At 38.2% G+C, this 18,682-nt stretch overlaps 1 protein-coding gene across 1 annotated transcript in view; it reads left to right on the forward strand.

The window, feature by feature from the left end:
* The first annotated feature begins 1,705 nt into the window (after nucleotides 1–1,705).
* Nucleotides 1,706–18,682, forward strand: part of CRY2 (cryptochrome circadian regulator 2) — a 33,320-nt gene continuing 16,343 nt past the window's right edge. The window contains exons 1-3 of the mRNA XM_070931227.1: nucleotides 1,706–1,936; nucleotides 7,186–7,294; nucleotides 14,181–14,323. Coding sequence (XP_070787328.1) covers nucleotides 1,743–1,936; nucleotides 7,186–7,294; nucleotides 14,181–14,323 — 446 coding nt within the window. The 5' untranslated portion in view covers nucleotides 1,706–1,742. The remainder of the gene's footprint in view (nucleotides 1,937–7,185; nucleotides 7,295–14,180; nucleotides 14,324–18,682) is intronic.

Consider the following 18,682-nt stretch of genomic DNA (forward strand, 5'->3'; position numbering starts at 1 on the left):
GGGCCCTGAAGACTTTTTTATTTCAGCAAGCCGGGCTGGGTTAAAAAAAAAAAAAAAAAAAAATTAATTGGTGAATTTTATGGGTAACGGGGTTTTAAATTGGAGAAGCCTAAGATAATTTAATTTTGTTTTAATGTATTTTAATATTTGTATTGTGTGTTTTTAATTTTGGCTGTTCACCGCCCCGAGTCCTTCGGGAGAGGGGGCGGTATAAAAATTTAATAAATAAATAAATAAATAAATAAATAAATACCTCTCCAAATGAATTGGCTGAATCATAAAGAACTTCTTTCTCTGCGCGTATATATGTGCATCATATACATCAATTAAGATTCCAGAATTTCTCTTGCTCAACAGGGACTAATTATAATCAATACTGGAACTATAGGAGGAAGTGAAAGACAAATAGTGTACCAGACACAATAGGAAACTGGGAACCCTTTTCAACAATACAGACTACCATTTCATATATGCATAACATTACCAAGAGGTCTAGTTCTTCCAACTTAGTTGCAATCTTATTTATTAGGAAGTAAACAACTCATATTTTAATAGACATATGAGTTACATTTAGTTTCCTAATCAGGTGCCTTCCAAATATTTTGAACCACAAGGAAGGTCTATAGTAATCCATTTCCTCAGGCCTCTTTGGGACAGATTGAGGGTACTGATCACAGTAAGGATTTTATGATGGCCATAAGTAGCATTTTTAAGATTAAAGAAATGTATGACAGGCAGGCCTACCAATGTAATATCTGAAAACATGATTTTAATGTCATAAACAATATACTTTTGAGGATAAGATGCTGAAGAGTGACAGAAGATCGCAACCTTTCATTTTCATGTGCCAGTATCATAAACACAAATTCTTACTATGTACAAGCAGTGGAAATGGAATATAAGCACTGGATTGGACTTCTTGTAAAGCATATTTATGATTTACTGCATACAAACTCATCCAGCTGTGGTTTATTCAACAAACCCTTGTTTAACAGTGTATAAACACAGGGAACTCTTAAATTATTTTTAGGTATGAAACGTATGGGGGAAGACTGAAAGTAACTCCACTTAAAGCAAACAAAGCCAAGAAATTATTGGACACATTTTTCCAATAATTTCAAGCATTCCTTTAAGAATAAAACATAAGACAACGCTGAGACTCCAGAGGGCGCCTGACGCTCCAGTCATTCCAGGATCCATGAATGAAAGAAAAGCCTCTCTGTTGCAAAGCTGCCAAATCTGGGCTGCAGAAATCCGGACGTGCGGTAGACTGCAGGTTTACCGTACGCAAAGGTACACAAAGGTTGAATATTCCGCTGCCCTCCGGTAGCCATACAGATTTTTTTTCATCCTTATTCTGATCCGATAGCTCTGCAGAAACAAAAAGGAATGTTTTTTTTTAAGTGAAAGCCTTCAATTCTACTTCCAATCCCCGCCCGTGGTACCATTTTAACCCAGTCCTCCTCCTCCTCCTGATACACAGCGCGCAAACGTGCTACGCCGCCCCCGCAGTCCGGGGCTCTTAAGGCCAACACAGTATGTTATAGTACTGTATCAGTGTATTTGGTTCAGGCAGCCAATGAGCTACTGGAGGGAGGGGGGGGCGGTGCTGCGCATGCTCACTGGAGGAAAAGCAGCCGCTCGGGAAGTGGCTTGTCGTACCGGCAAAGGAGGTGGGAGGGTTTAGACGCCGGGCAGTGTGGAGAGTCTACCTTGCCTTTGCGGTGGTGGCTGAGCCGACGATGGCTGCTTTGTCCGGTCCGGTCCCTGGACCGCGCCGCGGCGGCTGTTCCGTCCACTGGTTCCGACGGGGGTTGCGTCTTCACGACAACCCTGCTTTGCAGGCGGCTCTCCGAGAAGCGACCTCCGTGCGCTGCATTTACATCTTGGACCCCTGGTTCGCTGCGTCCTCCGCGGTGGGCATCAACCGCTGGAGGTGAGTGGAGTCAGGCGGCCGGTACTTCTCCTTGCGCATCCGCCGAGTTGGGTGGGGTGGGGTGGCGGGGAATCGAGACCTAGCGGGTCAGGTTGCTCTGCCACCTGCGCGTTACATGACACGAGTGGTCACGTTCATGCAGCGCAGCCCCTTCCGAATGGAAAGTTCGTGCGTAACTCAGCCTTCCAGCCTTCCGAGGTCGGTAAAATGAGGACCCAGATTGTTTGAGGGCAATATTGCTGATGCTGTAAACCGCTTAGAAAGGGCTGTAAAGCGGTATACATAAGTCTTAAGTGTTATTGCTGTGACCGATCTGTTAAAATAAGCGCAGTGATTTGAGAGGGGGTCGTGGGTGCATCCTGTGTGCCGCGATTCAATAGGAAAAGGTTAAATGAAATAGGGACAACAGATCTGTCCGCATTGGGTGGAGGGAGGGAAAGAAGTGGGGCGAGTAATCGTTTTATGAACGAGTGAATAATGGACCTTGCTGCCTTATAATTACCCTCCTGCCTCGCCTACTGGTCTCTTTTGACCTTCGCCAACTTCTTGCTCACGTGTTGAGAATCGTGTAGGATGAGCTGAAGAGCCTTGTGGATGATTCGCTTGTGGAGAGCAGCGCGGCGGAGTAAATAACAAGCCCACGCAATATGACACTTCCCCGATCTGCTGCTGTCCAGAGAGGTCAGAGAAGAGGGGTGATATTTGCCCCAGGGAAGAAATGCCTGGCGTCTGGTTCCTGTTGGAAATCAGACATCAGAGGACCAGTAGAATTGGGAACCCTTAACCGGAGTCAAATAAGCTTGAGAGATGGAGGGATCTAACTTTGCTTAGTGTGTTTGAATATGAGAGCTGAGTAGTTCTTTGGTAAGGATGCTTCAGATCTACTTATCCATCCTATCTAGCCTGCCTTTTATTTTGATAAATAACTGAAGGCAATAAAATAAGCTCACAACAACAACAAACCTGTCAGTTGAGTTGGGCTGAGTGACTGGCCCAGCTGGCTTTTATGTCTAAGGCAGAACTAGAACTCACCATTTCCTGGTTTCTAGCCTGCTGCCCTAACCACTAGATCAAACTGGCTCTGTTTTTGGTTTTTGCGTTAAACAGATGGCTTAACTCTGTAGACTAATGGTTCTTGGGCTATAGAACCCTGTGATACTTTAATACTGAATTTCATATAAAGAACGCATGTCTTTTGTCACAGGACATGTTCTTTAGTTTGCCTCAGATATATTTCCCCTTATTCCAGGGGTGCACAAGTTTCTCTTATGCTCAGTATTTCATTGCCATCCTTGTTCCACACTCAGCCTCTCAGTCACTACAAAAGCTATAAGTGTACATTTAATTAAAATTAAACACAGTTAATAGGATTATTCCCTAGTCACATATTTAGTATTTTCCTTCCTGCCTGGCTAAAATTAACTTTGATTTTAAAAAACAATATCCAGAATTTTTTAAGACTGCATATGTCCCTGGATCTTCAGGTTATGCACCTATATTGGTTTCTTAATTTATTGACTTCTAGATGTCAACAGATTTCAAAGTGACACATAAGGAAAGAACAACAATCTGCACGCATGAGAATTATGTTATGAAAGAGCCACACCTGCATTTTCTCAATTATTTACTGATGTGTCTGAATATTTCATCACCGAAGAGGCATCTCAGACCAGAAAAATTGTTTTGAAGAAGCTCTCCTTAAGCCGCTATAACTAAGGCTGAGAAATTCCTCCTATGCTTTTCAAGATTCTGTATCTCAAATTAATCTTAAAACTACTTTCTGAAATCTGTGCCATTCTTGCTTTTTTGGTTTTGCTAGCTATGTAGGGTAGTTTCTGGTACTTACAGAAGAAACATCCATATATATATTCAGCTTCTAAATAATGCTATAGCTTTAAGAACTGGTTCCAAAACTGTGGCAAGAAGGGCCAATACTTCAGGAATTGAACTAATACTTCAATTCATATTGCAAATTATTCTGTAGCATAGATATTACCATGGAAGAAGATGAAGTGATTTAAAAGGATCCATACAAGACATAGGAAGGATAAACCATTGATGACCTAAAATAACTGCTGAACAGGATGTGCAGAAGTTAGTTCTATAAGTAGCTTGGAATATTAAAGCTTGTAGTAAGCTTTAATATTCCCTCCCCCCCATCTGTTCTGTTACTAGCTTTGGGCATGCTTAACTTACCTGCTACTCCTGTTTCTTTGTCCTTAGTAGACTGCATTAAATTATTTTGAGCCACATTTAAGCAGTTCCAGTAAAAAGCCAATTAGGCAGGATATAAATATAGCACATTGCTTTTACTTTTTGAGTGTGAACCAGTTAAACGCCATACATAGCTCCTGGTTTAACTTGAATGGTTCTATATCATTTTAGGCTTATAAACAGTTTACTTGGAAACGAATTCTATACACTGATACATACCCTATTCTAAGCTGGAATAGTTTTGGAAATAATTTCTAGACAGGAATATGCCTTTTCTATATCACAGAATACCACCACATTTTAAAGTCATCTCTCAGTTTTGTACCTATGAAAGTGAGAGATGGAGCAGCAGTAGAAGTCCGTCATCCCATTGCTAACAGTTGTTGTGTGATTTTGCCTTCTTTCTTAAGGATGATTCCTGTTCTACTAGTTCTTTTATTTTCAGTATACTCTTAATTGGGTCTCTACATATGAATTTCTGGGTATAAATGATGGGTTAGCTCTTTCTTACCAGTTTAGTCATTTAGTAGGTAGAACAGGATTATTTTGCATAGAAGAAAATTCTATGTATCCTCAGAGAAGTTGATTTAAAGTTTAAATAGAGAAGGATTTTCTCAGCAAGAAAAATATCATGAGAAACAAATGCCTGACTAACTTCGGGAATAAACAATGAATGTTCATATTTGGGTTATAGAAAGAAGTATAATGACTTGTGCAGGATATAATTAATTGAATTTTTTGTTCAATATTTCATAATTTACTTATCCTTGTCATCCTTGTTGATTTTGAAAAAAAATTAAAACTTAGGAGAAAGCCAATGCTATAAAAAATTGAGTTCTCCAACTCTATTTCCTTTAAAGGAAATAGCTATGAGTGACTACAGGGGGTCATATACTTAAGACCGTCCATTCAGCAACCATTCACAATTATGACAACAAAGGCACATACAAACCCTTCCTGAACTTTCGACCATTGCAGTCAGATGACAAAAATTGGGGCACTGCCAGCACATCCACCTTATGACTATGGCAGCACTACAAGTTTACCACCACCGCAGGCCAGGAGGCCTTGACTGGCTAGGCTTACTGTTATGTGGGCTTTCCTCCTGCCCCATCACATCAGCAGAAGGTTTGGGCTTTCCCTTCTCCATACCACTTCCAGAAGGCTTTGGTCTGTCCCTCAGCCTAACCATGCAAATCCACTTACCTTCATTTTCTATGCACCTGCTATCAAGCATACTGAGCTGATGCAAGGCACAGCTACCGTAGAAAGCTAGTCAATTAAATGTGTCAGAGCTTGGAGATCTTCTAGTTTAGGTCCCTGCTCAAGCAGGAGACCCAATACCATTTCAGACATGTGGCTATCCAGTCTCTTCTTAAAAATCTCCAGTGATGAACCCACAGCTTCTGAAGGCAAGCTGTTAATTGTTCTCACAGTTAGTAAGTTTCTCCTTAATTCCAGGTTGCTTCTCTTGATTAGTTTCCATCCATTGTTTCTTGTCCTGCCCTCTGGTGTTTTGGAAAATAAGTTGACCCCCTCTTCCTTGTGACAGCCCCTTAAATACTGGAATACTGCTATCATGTCACCCTAGTCCTTCTTTTCTCTAGACTAGCCATGCCTAATTCCTGTAACCATTTTTCATATGTTTTAGTGTCTAGGCCAGTGATGGCTAACCTTTTTGCCATTGCATGGGGGGAGGAGGGTGGATCACACGCACGCGTGCCCACACCCATAATTTTATGCACCCTGCGCATGCATGCATAACCCGCATCCACCCACCCCCCGCTCCTGGCACGCAATAGCCCAGTGTGCCCGGTAGGCCTGTTTTTCTCTCTCCCCAGACTCCAGAGCCTTTCTAGGAGCCTAGGAAGGGCGAAAATGGCCTCCCCCCCCCCCGGAAGCTGGAAACAGCCCATTTGCCAACTTCTGGTCCCACCTGAAGTTGGCAAATGGGCCGCTTCCGGCCTCCGGAGGGCCTCAGGGGGGGCGGTTTTGCCCTCCCCAGGCTTTTTGATGGGAATATAGATTAAGAAAATCTAATGTGGTGATGGACAGATTTTCTGTAGTTAGAAACTACTATGTTATTTAATTAAAAAAGGGAAAAAACATCCTGTGAGAATCATAGTGGGTGTTGATGATACCATTAGATGGAATAAAATAAAACTTTGTCATCTTTTTTGATGTCATATTTGGGAACTTAAAGAACTAACCAATTACCACAGGTTTTACAGAAGTTTAAAGAATCTATTTTGACCTCAATTTAAACTGACTTAAACCATTTTAATTTTGGTCTTAGATTCATTCGGGTTTTTTATTTTTTTATATTTTGGAGAGTGATCTGTGCATATAATTCAAAGACCTAACATAGGCTTTCACTGAAAAAAAAATGCACACATATCCCTGTGCTGCTATATGCTGATAATTATCCATTCTAGTATCTTGCCTTCATGGCAGGAGGCAGAGGGGGAGCCCATCAAATAAATGAAAGAGGCCCGACAACAGAATCAATCGATAAGCTCTCGACTCTAGGATCATATTCATGTTAACCATATTTTCTAGGTACTAGAAGTGTGCATGTATTATTCATTGAAGTACTTTTTATGACATTTTTCAGATTGAGAAACTTCTTACCATGTAAAACACTTGGTTTTCCCTTTTCTTCTACAACTTTTCCCTCTTGAAAAGATATGGAAAAAGAAGAGGTGTTTGCAAGGGATTCTTAATTGTACCTTGCTAGACAATTTGTAGAAGTGTACAGAGATGACCTTGAAGATGGCATTCAACATCTGTTATATAAACACCAGTTTAGCTTTAAAAGGGAGGAGTGAGTGAATGAATGAGAAAGAAACTCAAGATTGCCCTGCCTTGATTTTCTTTAGAATAATAGGAGGGTAACAGAACCAGTGAGGCTTTCAAGATTTTTTATTATACTTTTCAACTATGAAGCAGTAGTTCTTATAGCATTTGTTTTATAACCTTTTTTTAGCTCAAAGGGATGATACAGTTGCTGATTACATTTTGTTTCTTCTCTTTAGGTTTTTGCTCCAGTCTCTTGAAGATTTGGACAACAGTTTAAGAAAACTTAATTCTCGTTTATTTGTAGTACGAGGGCAGCCAACTGATGTTTTTCCAAGACTCTTTAAAGTAAGATTATAACTACATCTGAAAATCCTGTTTGGGTAGAATATTATTTGCTTGTAAAATTTGAAAAATAAATCTAACTTATACTGCTAATACTAATAATATTTTATTATTTTTGGATTTGAATTAAAATCATGGTATCTATACCTATGTATTTATATATAATAATATGGCTCTTCTATATATGCCAGCTGTTCTCTTTCATGCTTCCATGAATAGAGTGTTTTATGGTTTTTGTGTAGTGGCATTCTAATAAATACCGGTAATAAGATGGGCTTTCAAGGGAGTATATTAGAATGGGGTTTTTTTTTTTCAAAAAGGAATTATTTTTAAATTTATTTTTAAAATAGTAAATACTAAACATTTAATATTTTATGAAATAGAGTTAAAAGGTTTTTTCTTATTAAATTAACAGCTCTTTTGATAATCTTTCAAATATTCATTCTGCCTAACATAAGTGCTTCGTTTTTATTTTAGCACATACTGTAGATACAGTTTGCCTAAATATTTGACCTTTCAGTTATGGATATGTTATTTTTGTGATGGGGCTAGGCAAAATCATAAGAACAGAAGAAGGAGTGGGATGGAAAAGGAATGAAAAATTGCCTAAGTGCATATATACACAGTTGTATAAACTATCAGATGTTCTTGTCTTAAAAGCCTAGGAGCAAATGTTTTTAATAACATTGCAATAGTAACAGGTTGGAAATGAGCCCAGAATTCACTCCCTTCTTCTTTCCTAGTATGCTTCTGATATAGAATTTGAAAATTTTCCAACAGTAATGGATTTATAAACTGTAAATCTGGGTAATGTTAGCTATGATTGCTTAACTCTCTCAAGCCTTCAGGGATGCTGCATACAGTACTTTTCAGTGATGAATGCTGACTTGTGTTTTATTCTCCTTCCATTAGAAAAAAGCTTCTTCGCTTATTAAGTTACAAAGGATCTAATTCATTCTTATTGTATGGCAAAGTAAAATATATTAGGGTTTATAGGGATGTTCTGGATAATTGCTCCCATCAAACTAGCTAACATTACATGCTATCAGAAATGATGGCGATTTAAGATCTCTAGAGAAACCATGTTGCCTCTTTCAGTGGCAAACTAATTCAGATCCATTCTGTGGCATGTTATATCTGAAAATAGGTATGGGTATCATATGTACTATAAATCCTTGATTTAATGGACTACGAGAGGAAGCGGTGTCTGTTAAAGACAGAACATTCATTAAATCTGAGTGGGTTTTTACACACGTAGAAAATGGGAATCACATTTTACACAAGTATATTGTGAACTTTTTGCATTTTATACATTACTTGTATGCATGGATGGGAAAAGGGAGATTTTACACATAGAGCTGTATGTGAGATTTATACATGCATAAAATGGTAGGTGGAATTTTTGCAGATATAATATGGTGCATGGCAAAGCCATATATCATGGGAGAAATCTATGTGGTTGATCAGAACCATACAGTGTATGGACAGATTCTATCTGTTGGATCCAAAGTCTGCTGAATTTATATCTTTTAAATTGAGGATTTAGTGTTTTGCAAAAGTAGAAAAATTGACTCATAACTTTTTCTGAAAAATACTTTTTCCTACTAGTCTTTCTCTATATCAGGGGTGTCAAACTCACATTGTCACAGTGGCATCACATGACATATTGGGACTTTTTCCCCCTTCGCTAAACTGGACATGGCCAGCGCATAATGCATCCGGCCTGTAGGCCAGGAGTTTTACAGCCCTGTTCTATATAATAAAAGGAGTTCATTGGAACAGGATTTCATTTTAAGAGCTGTTGCTTCTCCGTTTTTCTAATTTTAATACTGGTGTTCACTCTTATAGTTGCAAACTTGCCACACTATTTCTTATTCTTAATATACTTGGGGAGGTGGGGATAGAATAGGATTAAGCCATTCAGATTAACTTCAATATTTACCCTGACATCAATATTTTTGGTTCCAGTTTTGCTTTTTTATGTTTTGTCTTACAGAGTTTTCTTATAGCCCAGTAGGAAATTTAACTTAACATTGTGACATACATACTCCAATAATTGTTGGTTAGGCTTTTTTTCAAATTTGTTGCTGAAATATTCCCTGTTTTGTTAAATGAATAGTTCAGTATTATTAAACTTTAATTCTGGTTGAGATTATAAAAGATTATTTTGGTCCCCAGTAATAGAAAAAGGGGCTTTAATGATGCCATTTGTTTGATTAAGAAACATGTAAATGAGTGGGTTAAAGATTTAGATCATCCTTTTTCCTTACTCATTGACTAAAATTTTAACTTTCAGTAAATACATTGTTCTTGTACTGAATTGTATCTGTGGACTAGATACAATGTAATATATCCAGGACACTTAAAATATTATCTTGCATGCATGCTTATCTATTTATATTATATGAAGAAATTGAAAGAAGTGTAATTACATTTGGTCTCCCAGCCTTTTCCCTTGTATCCTTCCTTGCTTCCTGCGAGGATGTAAAGGTGTTAATTAGAAGGTTAATTATAATTCTAATCATATTTAATTTGTATCTCAAATTATTGTATTTTATTCCGATTTCATTTTAGATCGTATTTTATTCTAATTTCATTTTAAATTGTGCGTTATTCCAATTTCATTTAAATTGTTTTACCAAACTTTTGTAATTTTTTTTTTCTGGAACTCTGCACTTTGATATGGCCCAAGGGCTAATCAATAAATAAAAGATTAATTAGAAGGCAACACACATGCCAACTATTCCTCATCTGTGATTGCAGCTGTTTAATTGAATATGTGTACTTACTTCACAGAGCTTCTTTAGGACAAATTGTAGATATGTATGTGTGCATCACCATAAAATGTATTTCCATTGTTTGGTCTCCACAGGAATCAAAGCAATGTTCCTGTTGTTTCTTTAGAGTATTTGTGTACATTAAAGGCATGCAGAGCTGAGAAGGTGAAGATATTAGTATATATTCGAAAAGTGTGGAGGGTTTTTTTCCCTTTGGATAAAGACTTACATGCAAAAATATTTGGGCTAATGTTTTTGAGCACTGAAATGTTCCAAAAAGTTAGAAGGGGCTGTAAACGTTCTTGAAATCTTTTATCTTGCTTTTGAATGTTCTAGAACAGTATTTCTCAGCCTTGTAAATCAATACTGTATAGTTAATGCTTTAGAGTAGTTTCTCTAACTCCCCCCACAAGCTGGCTAGGAAATTCTGGGAGTTGAAGTCCACACATCTTAAAGTTGCCAAGGCTGAGAAGTATAATAAACTTCAGTCTATCACATTTGGTTCAAGCTGCAATTTCCAAGTTGGCTTTTGGTGCAGGTTCACCTAAATGCATTGCAAAAAGCATTCTTCATTTCCAAAGCATCCCAGACTGGAATGCAAAGACAGGAATAATTTTAACAACTGGGTAGTTACTACTGGACAAACATAATCCAGGCAGTTGTTATCTCAGTTTTCAGTTACAAAAGTGGATCTAAGACTATCCTTTTTTATGTGTACTGTTTAGATGTGCCCATCTAAAAATAATCAGATTATCTCTCATTTAGGTACCCTCTAGTTACTCTTGTTTTGTAAGCATTTCATCTCATTATCTGGCTTAATAGTGGCCAAGGCAGAGGTCCAATATCAGCACAGTCTCATCTGACTCTTACAGGAAGAAATAGAACTGAATGTAATTAATCTACTTATCGTGCCTCAATTGAACTTCTTTGTGATTTTACCTGGTGGCTTCATAAATAGCATGGGGGATGGAATGCAATCTTATATCACTCCATGGCTTAGCGCTATAGGATCAACTCATTATGTAGGACAGCATCCACTTAATACCATGCTTCCAACTTCAGCCCAGAGAAATCCAAAAAGATATCTTGGTTGAAATAAAAAGGTAGACAATTCAGAAAAATCAATAAGGTTGGGTTTTCTTTGTCTATCTCCCAAAGTGGTCCTCCATTTTAGCAGAGATTATTTTAACCCAACCATTCTTCTAAGAACATAGGAAACTGGCCAACCATCAGTGGAAGAAATTGAACAGGTGATCTTTATTTCAGAAATGCTGATGAGATACGTGTCTTATGTGTCTGATGAGCCTTCTGTGTCTTGTTGGTTGCTATATTTCAGAGACAGGCAATCACTGATACTTCAGATATTGTTAGATGCATTTGCCAGCCAACATGGCCAGCATTCAAGGATAATAAGAAATGGAATAGAGCTCCTCTCTAGAAAACCACATGTTGCTTATCTTTACTTGTTGGTGCAGAGAACTGCATGGTTAACATTGCTTATTTATTTATTTGTTTATTTATTTATATTATTTATTTATTGGATTTCTATGACTAACTAATCTCACTCTTTTTACTGATACAGAAACTCTGGGCAGCTTACAATATAATAAAAGTTTAAAAATGCAAAGAACAAAGTAGAATAAAAAGTTTAAAATTAAAAACCGAGATGATGGACAATCTTCTGTATCCTGTCAGTTGCCCCCAATGCAATGGACTTCTATGGGGGCACAGGCCAAGCAGCTGTTATTAGTTGATAATAGCTATATTACTCAATGCTTAATACATGTTGATAAGATGAACTTATAGAGAGGAACCTAATAAACTACTACCATGGATTTTTGTTGCTAAGCTTGAAACAGGAATCTTACAGTAATTGTTTGGAACTGGAAGACAATGACTTCTTTTTTTCTCCTCAGTGTTTACAGAAAGCTAAAAGATCCCACATTTATGAGTAGTTGACAGTCTCAGAGATGCTTTCATACTCTATAGCATGAAATAGTATAGTATAATAGATACACTGTAATAGTATCTATTACAGTATTGGAAGCATCCTTTGGGAGCATTTAATGGCTTAAGGAGGCTTTTTTTTAAAACTTCCCCCATTATTTATCTTTTTATTTGTGAGTAGGCAAGTTCATCATTATATGATTCAGCTTTCCTCAACCATTGATTTAATAATCTCACATACACTAACTGAATTTATTTCCTTTTAGTCAGAGGTGTAGAGTGGAGCCCCTACTCTCTGTTAACCCTCTTAGGTTTGGGCTGGTGTGTGGAGCTAAATACTTCATCAATAACCCTGGATTCATTTAGAAATAAAATCTTCTGGCTTGCCTTTAAGAGATAACATGGACTGTGTTAGTGATACTGGAAAGACACCTGTCCCCATCATCAATCTGCACCAGGTAGATCAGGGACAGACAAGCTGGTATCTTTCCAATGTTCCAGATATTACCTATCAGCTAAAGCCAACATGGCTAGAGGTATTGTGGAACCTGTAGTACAAAAAAGAACCAGGTTGCTTAACCCTGAGGCAGGAGTGAAATCCAGTAGGTTCTGACAGGTTCTGGAGAACTGGTAGTGGAAATTTTGAGTAGTTCAGAGAACAGGCAAAAACTGTCCCCGGGAATGGAGATTTTGCAGTATCCTTCCCCTGCCAAGCCACACTAAGCCCACCAAGCCATGCCCACAGAACCAGTAGTAAAAAAATTTGGATTTCACCACTGCCCTGAGGCATGTATGTGTTTGAGTTGAGTTGGGCTGAGATGGGCTGGGGCAAGTTATTTTTTACATGGCTAGAGGTATTGTGGAACTTGTAGTACTCCTATGCTTCCAAGTTTCCATATATCTTACACACTTGCTGAAGATCTTTTGGTCATTTTAATTTATTGGCTTCTACATATTTATGGAAGGGTCCTCCACTATATAGAAACTACTATTGCTACTTTCGTTTGAATAGGCACTTTTGCTTTAAAATGAAGTTTGTTCTTAGAGAGAATGCTAACATCAATATTCACCATTTCTTTAAACTGACTGCACACATTGAGACCTCAGATCTTTATAAAATTCTCTAAAGTCTTTGGTGCATCTCTCAGACTTCTGTTAAAGTTGCTGTTAAACTTTAATGTTCAATGTGATGTGAGAAATTGATGCATGAGGAAAACCTGAGAAAGGTGCTCAGAAATGTTTAAAGGGGTTATACAGTATGTCACCCAAGGAATTGTCTAGAATGTATAAAAGTACTTCAAACTTATATTGGAAATGTGAACAAGAAGAAGGAAGAAGATGATGTTTGGTGGGCATATGAAAAAGCTAGAAAATTTTGCATTCAAATAAATGTACTGATTCAGAGGATTTTAAAGATTGATATAGAATTGAGATCAGAGGTCTTTCTTTTGTGATGGACAAACAGTTGGGAAAAAAGTCATAGTACTTTGTTTTTGCAAATGATAACTGCAGTGAGATTATTGTATGCACAAAGATGGAAAGATTCAGCAATACTCACAATGGAGAAATGATTGTTGAAGATGAAGAAATCTGCTAAGATGGCTAAATCAACTTCTTTGATTTGAGAAAAGTCAATGTCCATAAACCCCTTATGGACTTTTTGCGTGAAATAGAAAAAAATGAACTTACGATTTATGGTTTTGATGATTAAACATCTAAATCTTTATAGATGATCATAGAAAGAAGAGAGTTAAGTTGTAAGAGTAAGAAGTAAATATATAATTGTACTTATAACTGCTGCAAAGATTATTGGAAGCTACTTCTTTCTTTCTTTTTTCATTCTTTTCTACTTTACTTCCCCCTCCTTCTTGCACTTTTAGATTTCTCTTTGATAGTTTTCTTTTTCTTACTTTATATTCATTTGCATTAGTTTTTATTTTCTTTTTAAAAAATCTTTAATAAAAATTATAAAAAAGAAACAAAGAGAGTGTCATGGGAGAATTTTGGAGAAAAAAACCCATGCTATTTCCAAATCTTTAGAAAAGGATTTCCCCCCCCCCCTTGTTCTACGGTTGGATTATTGTCATTATTTTGTTTTGAATATTACCATCACATTTTAATGATCTGCATTGGTATTTATCTGATATTTTCTGCTTTTTTTACAGGAATGGGGGGTGACCCATCTCACTTTTGAATATGACTCAGAGCCTTTTGGAAAAGAGAGAGATGCAGCTATAGTAAAATTGGCTAAGGAAGCAGGAGTAGAAGTGACAACAGAGAATTCACACACCCTTTATGACCTAGATAGGTAAGACACCAGTCTCTTTATATGAACATCTAAGGGGAAGACAAAACAAAATTGAGGATTGGTACAGGAGATGACTTGGGAGACTATTTTTTTGTAAAATGGGTCAGGGTTTGATTTTCTCTGTTATGGTCCTATAGATACAGAAGTTGCTAGTTTGCATATATAGCAAACTCCTGTATTCTGAGAAAGATGGGAAAGGAATAAGGAGAAATTAATTTTATATTTATAAAATGCAAACTAAGTATGTTATGTCTGCAAATACTAGAACTAGAAGTTATACCTGCTGCAAATTTGCAATCTACTAAAGTCCAGGCATCTACTGTTGCCATTGGAAAAATATGCCTTTTCTATTAAAGAATAGTGGATGCTGATGGCCTCCTGCCATGTTCAATCTGATCCATCTTAAGTATTCTTCACTTAAACTGCAATTAATGTTCCATATCCTGTACTTCATAGCTGCCAACTCCCTAGTAAACCAAAGGTTTAATAGTGTCAGTTTGGGCCATCTCTGGGTCAGTATCCAAGGTATTAATAGTGTCATCAATAGACAACGTGGGAAAATCTCTCCATGAGTTCAGGAAAACATCCATATCCATCAGGTGCCAGGAATTGACCTTTTTAATCAATTTTTCAGACCTGTAGTTTATACAGAGAATGATCTGTTCATAGAAGCGGAGTCATATGAAACTCCTCCATTTCCAAAGCACTAGCTCCACTTGAATAGAATACTAAATTCAACATAAGCTGTATTGAATGCGAGAGACCACATATTAGTCTTGTCAAGTCCAGTTAGGGAGGATGTGCAATCCTGAGTCATTCCTGACTGGACAGCCTTACCTTCAGTATTGAAAACCCCAAGAAAAAGGAGCTCAAATTAATCCAGATATCATGCTGCAAATCATTCAAACTAGCTCATGAAGAAAGATAGCAGGGTCTATGGTGGTAGATAGCATGGTTTATGGTGTACGAATCATATATCTATATTGTCTTGGCCATCCAGATGTAGCAGTTGAAATTGCAGGCTATTGGATAGAGAGGCTGGTCCACAAGATGGAATTCCTGTAGACCATGGCTTGTCTACCTTCCTCTCTTTAATTCCAGCCTGCTCTATATGAACAGTCTACTGGAACACAAACACATCTATAGTTCAATAGGAAGATATGTGAAGTAATGTTGTTGCCTGTGCCAGTTTTCAAACTTGAAATACGTGTGGAAAAAGACAAGCAGAAGTAATCCAGCGATTAGATACATCATAGAATAGTGGAGAATTGGATTGGAGCCAAGAGCCAAGCCCAGCCGTCTGCGTCATCCAGTAGCTGGTTGATATCAGAAGACAAAACTTTATGGAGCAGAGCTAACAGCAACATGTTCATTTATTCTCTCCTCCCAATATTTTCATTTGTTTGGGATAGAAAACTGACACAAACAAACGATGCAGGGCGGCTCCAACTGGTGCTCATTTGGCTTGAATCTACCACCACCACCAGCACCCTGCCTTGGGAATGATGTGCACCGAATAAATCTGTAGGAACGCCTCAGGTCTTGCATAATGAGAGGCCAGAGTTGAAACAGAACTGATCCTGTCAGCTTTCTTGCAGAATCATTGGCAGGGTCAAGTTTGTGCTGGCTGACTAGAGAGGTAAATTTTCCAGAAATTTAGAAGCAGCATAAAGTCAGAAATTGGGAGAATTTGCTGAATGAACATAGCAATCCCTCCTTCTGTCCCCCCCCCCAAACAATACCACACTGGTGAGAACACACTTAGAATACTACATCCAGTTCTGATCATCACAATACAAAAAAGATGTTGAGAGCCTGGAAAGTGTGCAGAGAAGAGCAACAACGATATAAAGAGTTTGGAGGCTAAATGGTTGAGGGAGCTAGATACATCTGGCCCAGTGATGGCGACGGTTTCACGGAAACATCGAGCTCGCGTGCTTGTTGGGGCTGCACTCTGGAAAAGCCGAACTTCCAGGTTCTGGCATGCATGTACACCGGACAATCAGCTGGCCAGTGCGCATGCACACACTGGTTTTCAGCACTGCTGCGCGCATGAAGGACAGCTGATTGTCATGTGTGCATGCACACCAGAAACCCGGAAGACAAACAAGCAAGGCCATGCGCGCCGGGTGACATGGCTTTGCGTGCCACTTTGGGCACGTGTGCCATAGGTTCGCCATCATGGGTCTAGCCTATTGAAAAGAAGGATTGGAGAGGGGGGACATGATAATTGTCCTCCAGTATTTGAGGAGCTGTCACAGAGGAGACTGACTTATTCTCCAAAGCACCAGAGGGTGGAAGTTTGTCAAAAAGAGATCCAATCTAGAAGTAAGGAGATATTTTCTGACAGAACAATTAATCAATGGAATATTTTGCTTCCTGGAGTTGTGGGTGTGCCATTACTGGAGGTTTTCAAAAATAGACTGGGCAACCATTTGGGATGGTATAAAACTGCCTTGAGCAGGAAGTTGGACTAGAAGATCTCCAAGTTCTCTTCCAGGACTATGATTCTATGTTCTAAAACCCCTTCAAAAGTAGACTAAGCTAAGGGAGAATGACTGGCACAGAGTCAGCTAGCAAGCTTCCATGGCAGAGGGTGGATCAGAATCGCACTCCTTGTCTAACATCTTACGCCATAAACATTATTGTAGCATCATATAAATGTTACAATCAGCATAGCAAAATGCTGAATTGTTGAGGAATTAGAACATATCATGATTTCTGTCTGTTCAGGAAAAGCAGACAGGCAAAGGATTAACACTGAAAACAGAAGAAACCAACCCTACTTTCCATGAAGGTCTCCACTTATTCAAACAGTAAGGCAGAGTATGAATTTTCAGGGGGAAATGGTTGAGAAAAAGTGGGTAGATGGATGGGGAGAAAGATGCATATTTTAGTACATTGAGACAGACTTCATTGTTTACCTATTAGTTTATTTCTTGATTGAAAGGTTGAAAACATTCTTTCACCATTGTTCTAGGTATCATTCAAAATGAAAGTTTTAGGAAGCCCTTTTTATTTTTCAGGAGAAAATAAAAATAAACATTTTTCTTTCTATTTCTTAATGATTTTTAATTTCTTTTTAAGGGAAGGATTAATCTAGAGAGTGAGACCCTCAATTGGTGCAGATTAGGCCGGCATAGCTCTTGAAATGATCTATTTTGTGCAATTAAAGAGGTTTGTTTTTTTTTAAGTTTTGCAGGCCACAATACTAAAATTGTGCAGGGCTGTAAGCCATCTCATAATTTATCACACTTCTGGCTTATAAAGTATTGCTGTCTAAATATTGGATTCCCTCCAAGATGGGCTGTCTGGAAAATTTCTATCTTGGTGGTCATTGAGAATAGCAATCCCTTACCAGTATTAAATGTTAATCAGTTAAGAAGCTGCTTAGAATGCAGCTTTGAAACCTGTAATCAAATAAGCCTTGTACTGTTTCATTGTAGGGTTTCTGTGGATGAAGCAACATATTGCAAATAATGGGGGGGTGGGGACAGTTGTGAGCTTTTCTTTCTTCAGCTGTAGAAGTTTTTGTATCCCTTTGAAAATGAGAAATGCTTATATTGTTTGTACTACCTGTCTATTTTTAGCTTTTTCCTCCTAGAGCATATTTGCTCTTGTAAAAGGAGGAATTTTTTCCTAGAGTTCTAATTTTTAGAATTGCTTGGGTATCCCAGCAAAGCTTGTTTTTCATAGTCCATCATAGTAAAATTGAGGAACTACAGCTGAAAGAGGCTTCCCTAAAGACTCCTATTGAGCAGGGCTTTGACTTTACATTTTCATGATCAATATGCTGGCAGTTGCAGAAACTAGAACATGCTCTTTAACCTGGTTTCTCGTTTGTATTCAATAGCCACACCATTGCTCTATAATGCACCTAATGCTCGTTTTTGTAGATTGCTTTTAGCTTTGTTATCTAAAGAGGGATTGACATTTGGGTTGAAAGACACGGTCCCTTTGTGGATGCTCTGCATTGTTAGAAAGTTGGGTCACAAAGCCACGCATGTGAGCGTAGCTCATTGAAAAGACTAAGCAACGTGGAGCTCCTCCCCATCACACGTGCCGCCCTGGAGGAAAGTCAGGCACATGTCTGGATTGAAAGCGCCGTTTGCATAAATGGGTGACGAGGAGGATTGGCTGCAGGAGCTGGGCAGAAAGCTGTTTGGCTGCTTCAGATTTTATATAAGACGGCAGCTTCATTCTTGTTTAACACTTTCTTTTCTGACCTGGTTTTTTTTTTCTTTTTTTCTTTTAAGCTTTCTTGTTTTGCTTTGCTGTGCTGTATTTTATTCTGGAGTTTGTTACAGATCTGTTGCTTCAGTGCAAAACATTTATCTTTAGAACTGGATCAGGAATCGA

Source organism: Pituophis catenifer, unplaced genomic scaffold (genome assembly GCF_029215685.1).
Source record: "Pituophis catenifer annectens isolate HBS135680 unplaced genomic scaffold, rPitCat1.0.hap2 SCAF_1, whole genome shotgun sequence".
Taxonomy (NCBI): domain Eukaryota; kingdom Metazoa; phylum Chordata; class Lepidosauria; order Squamata; family Colubridae; genus Pituophis; species Pituophis catenifer.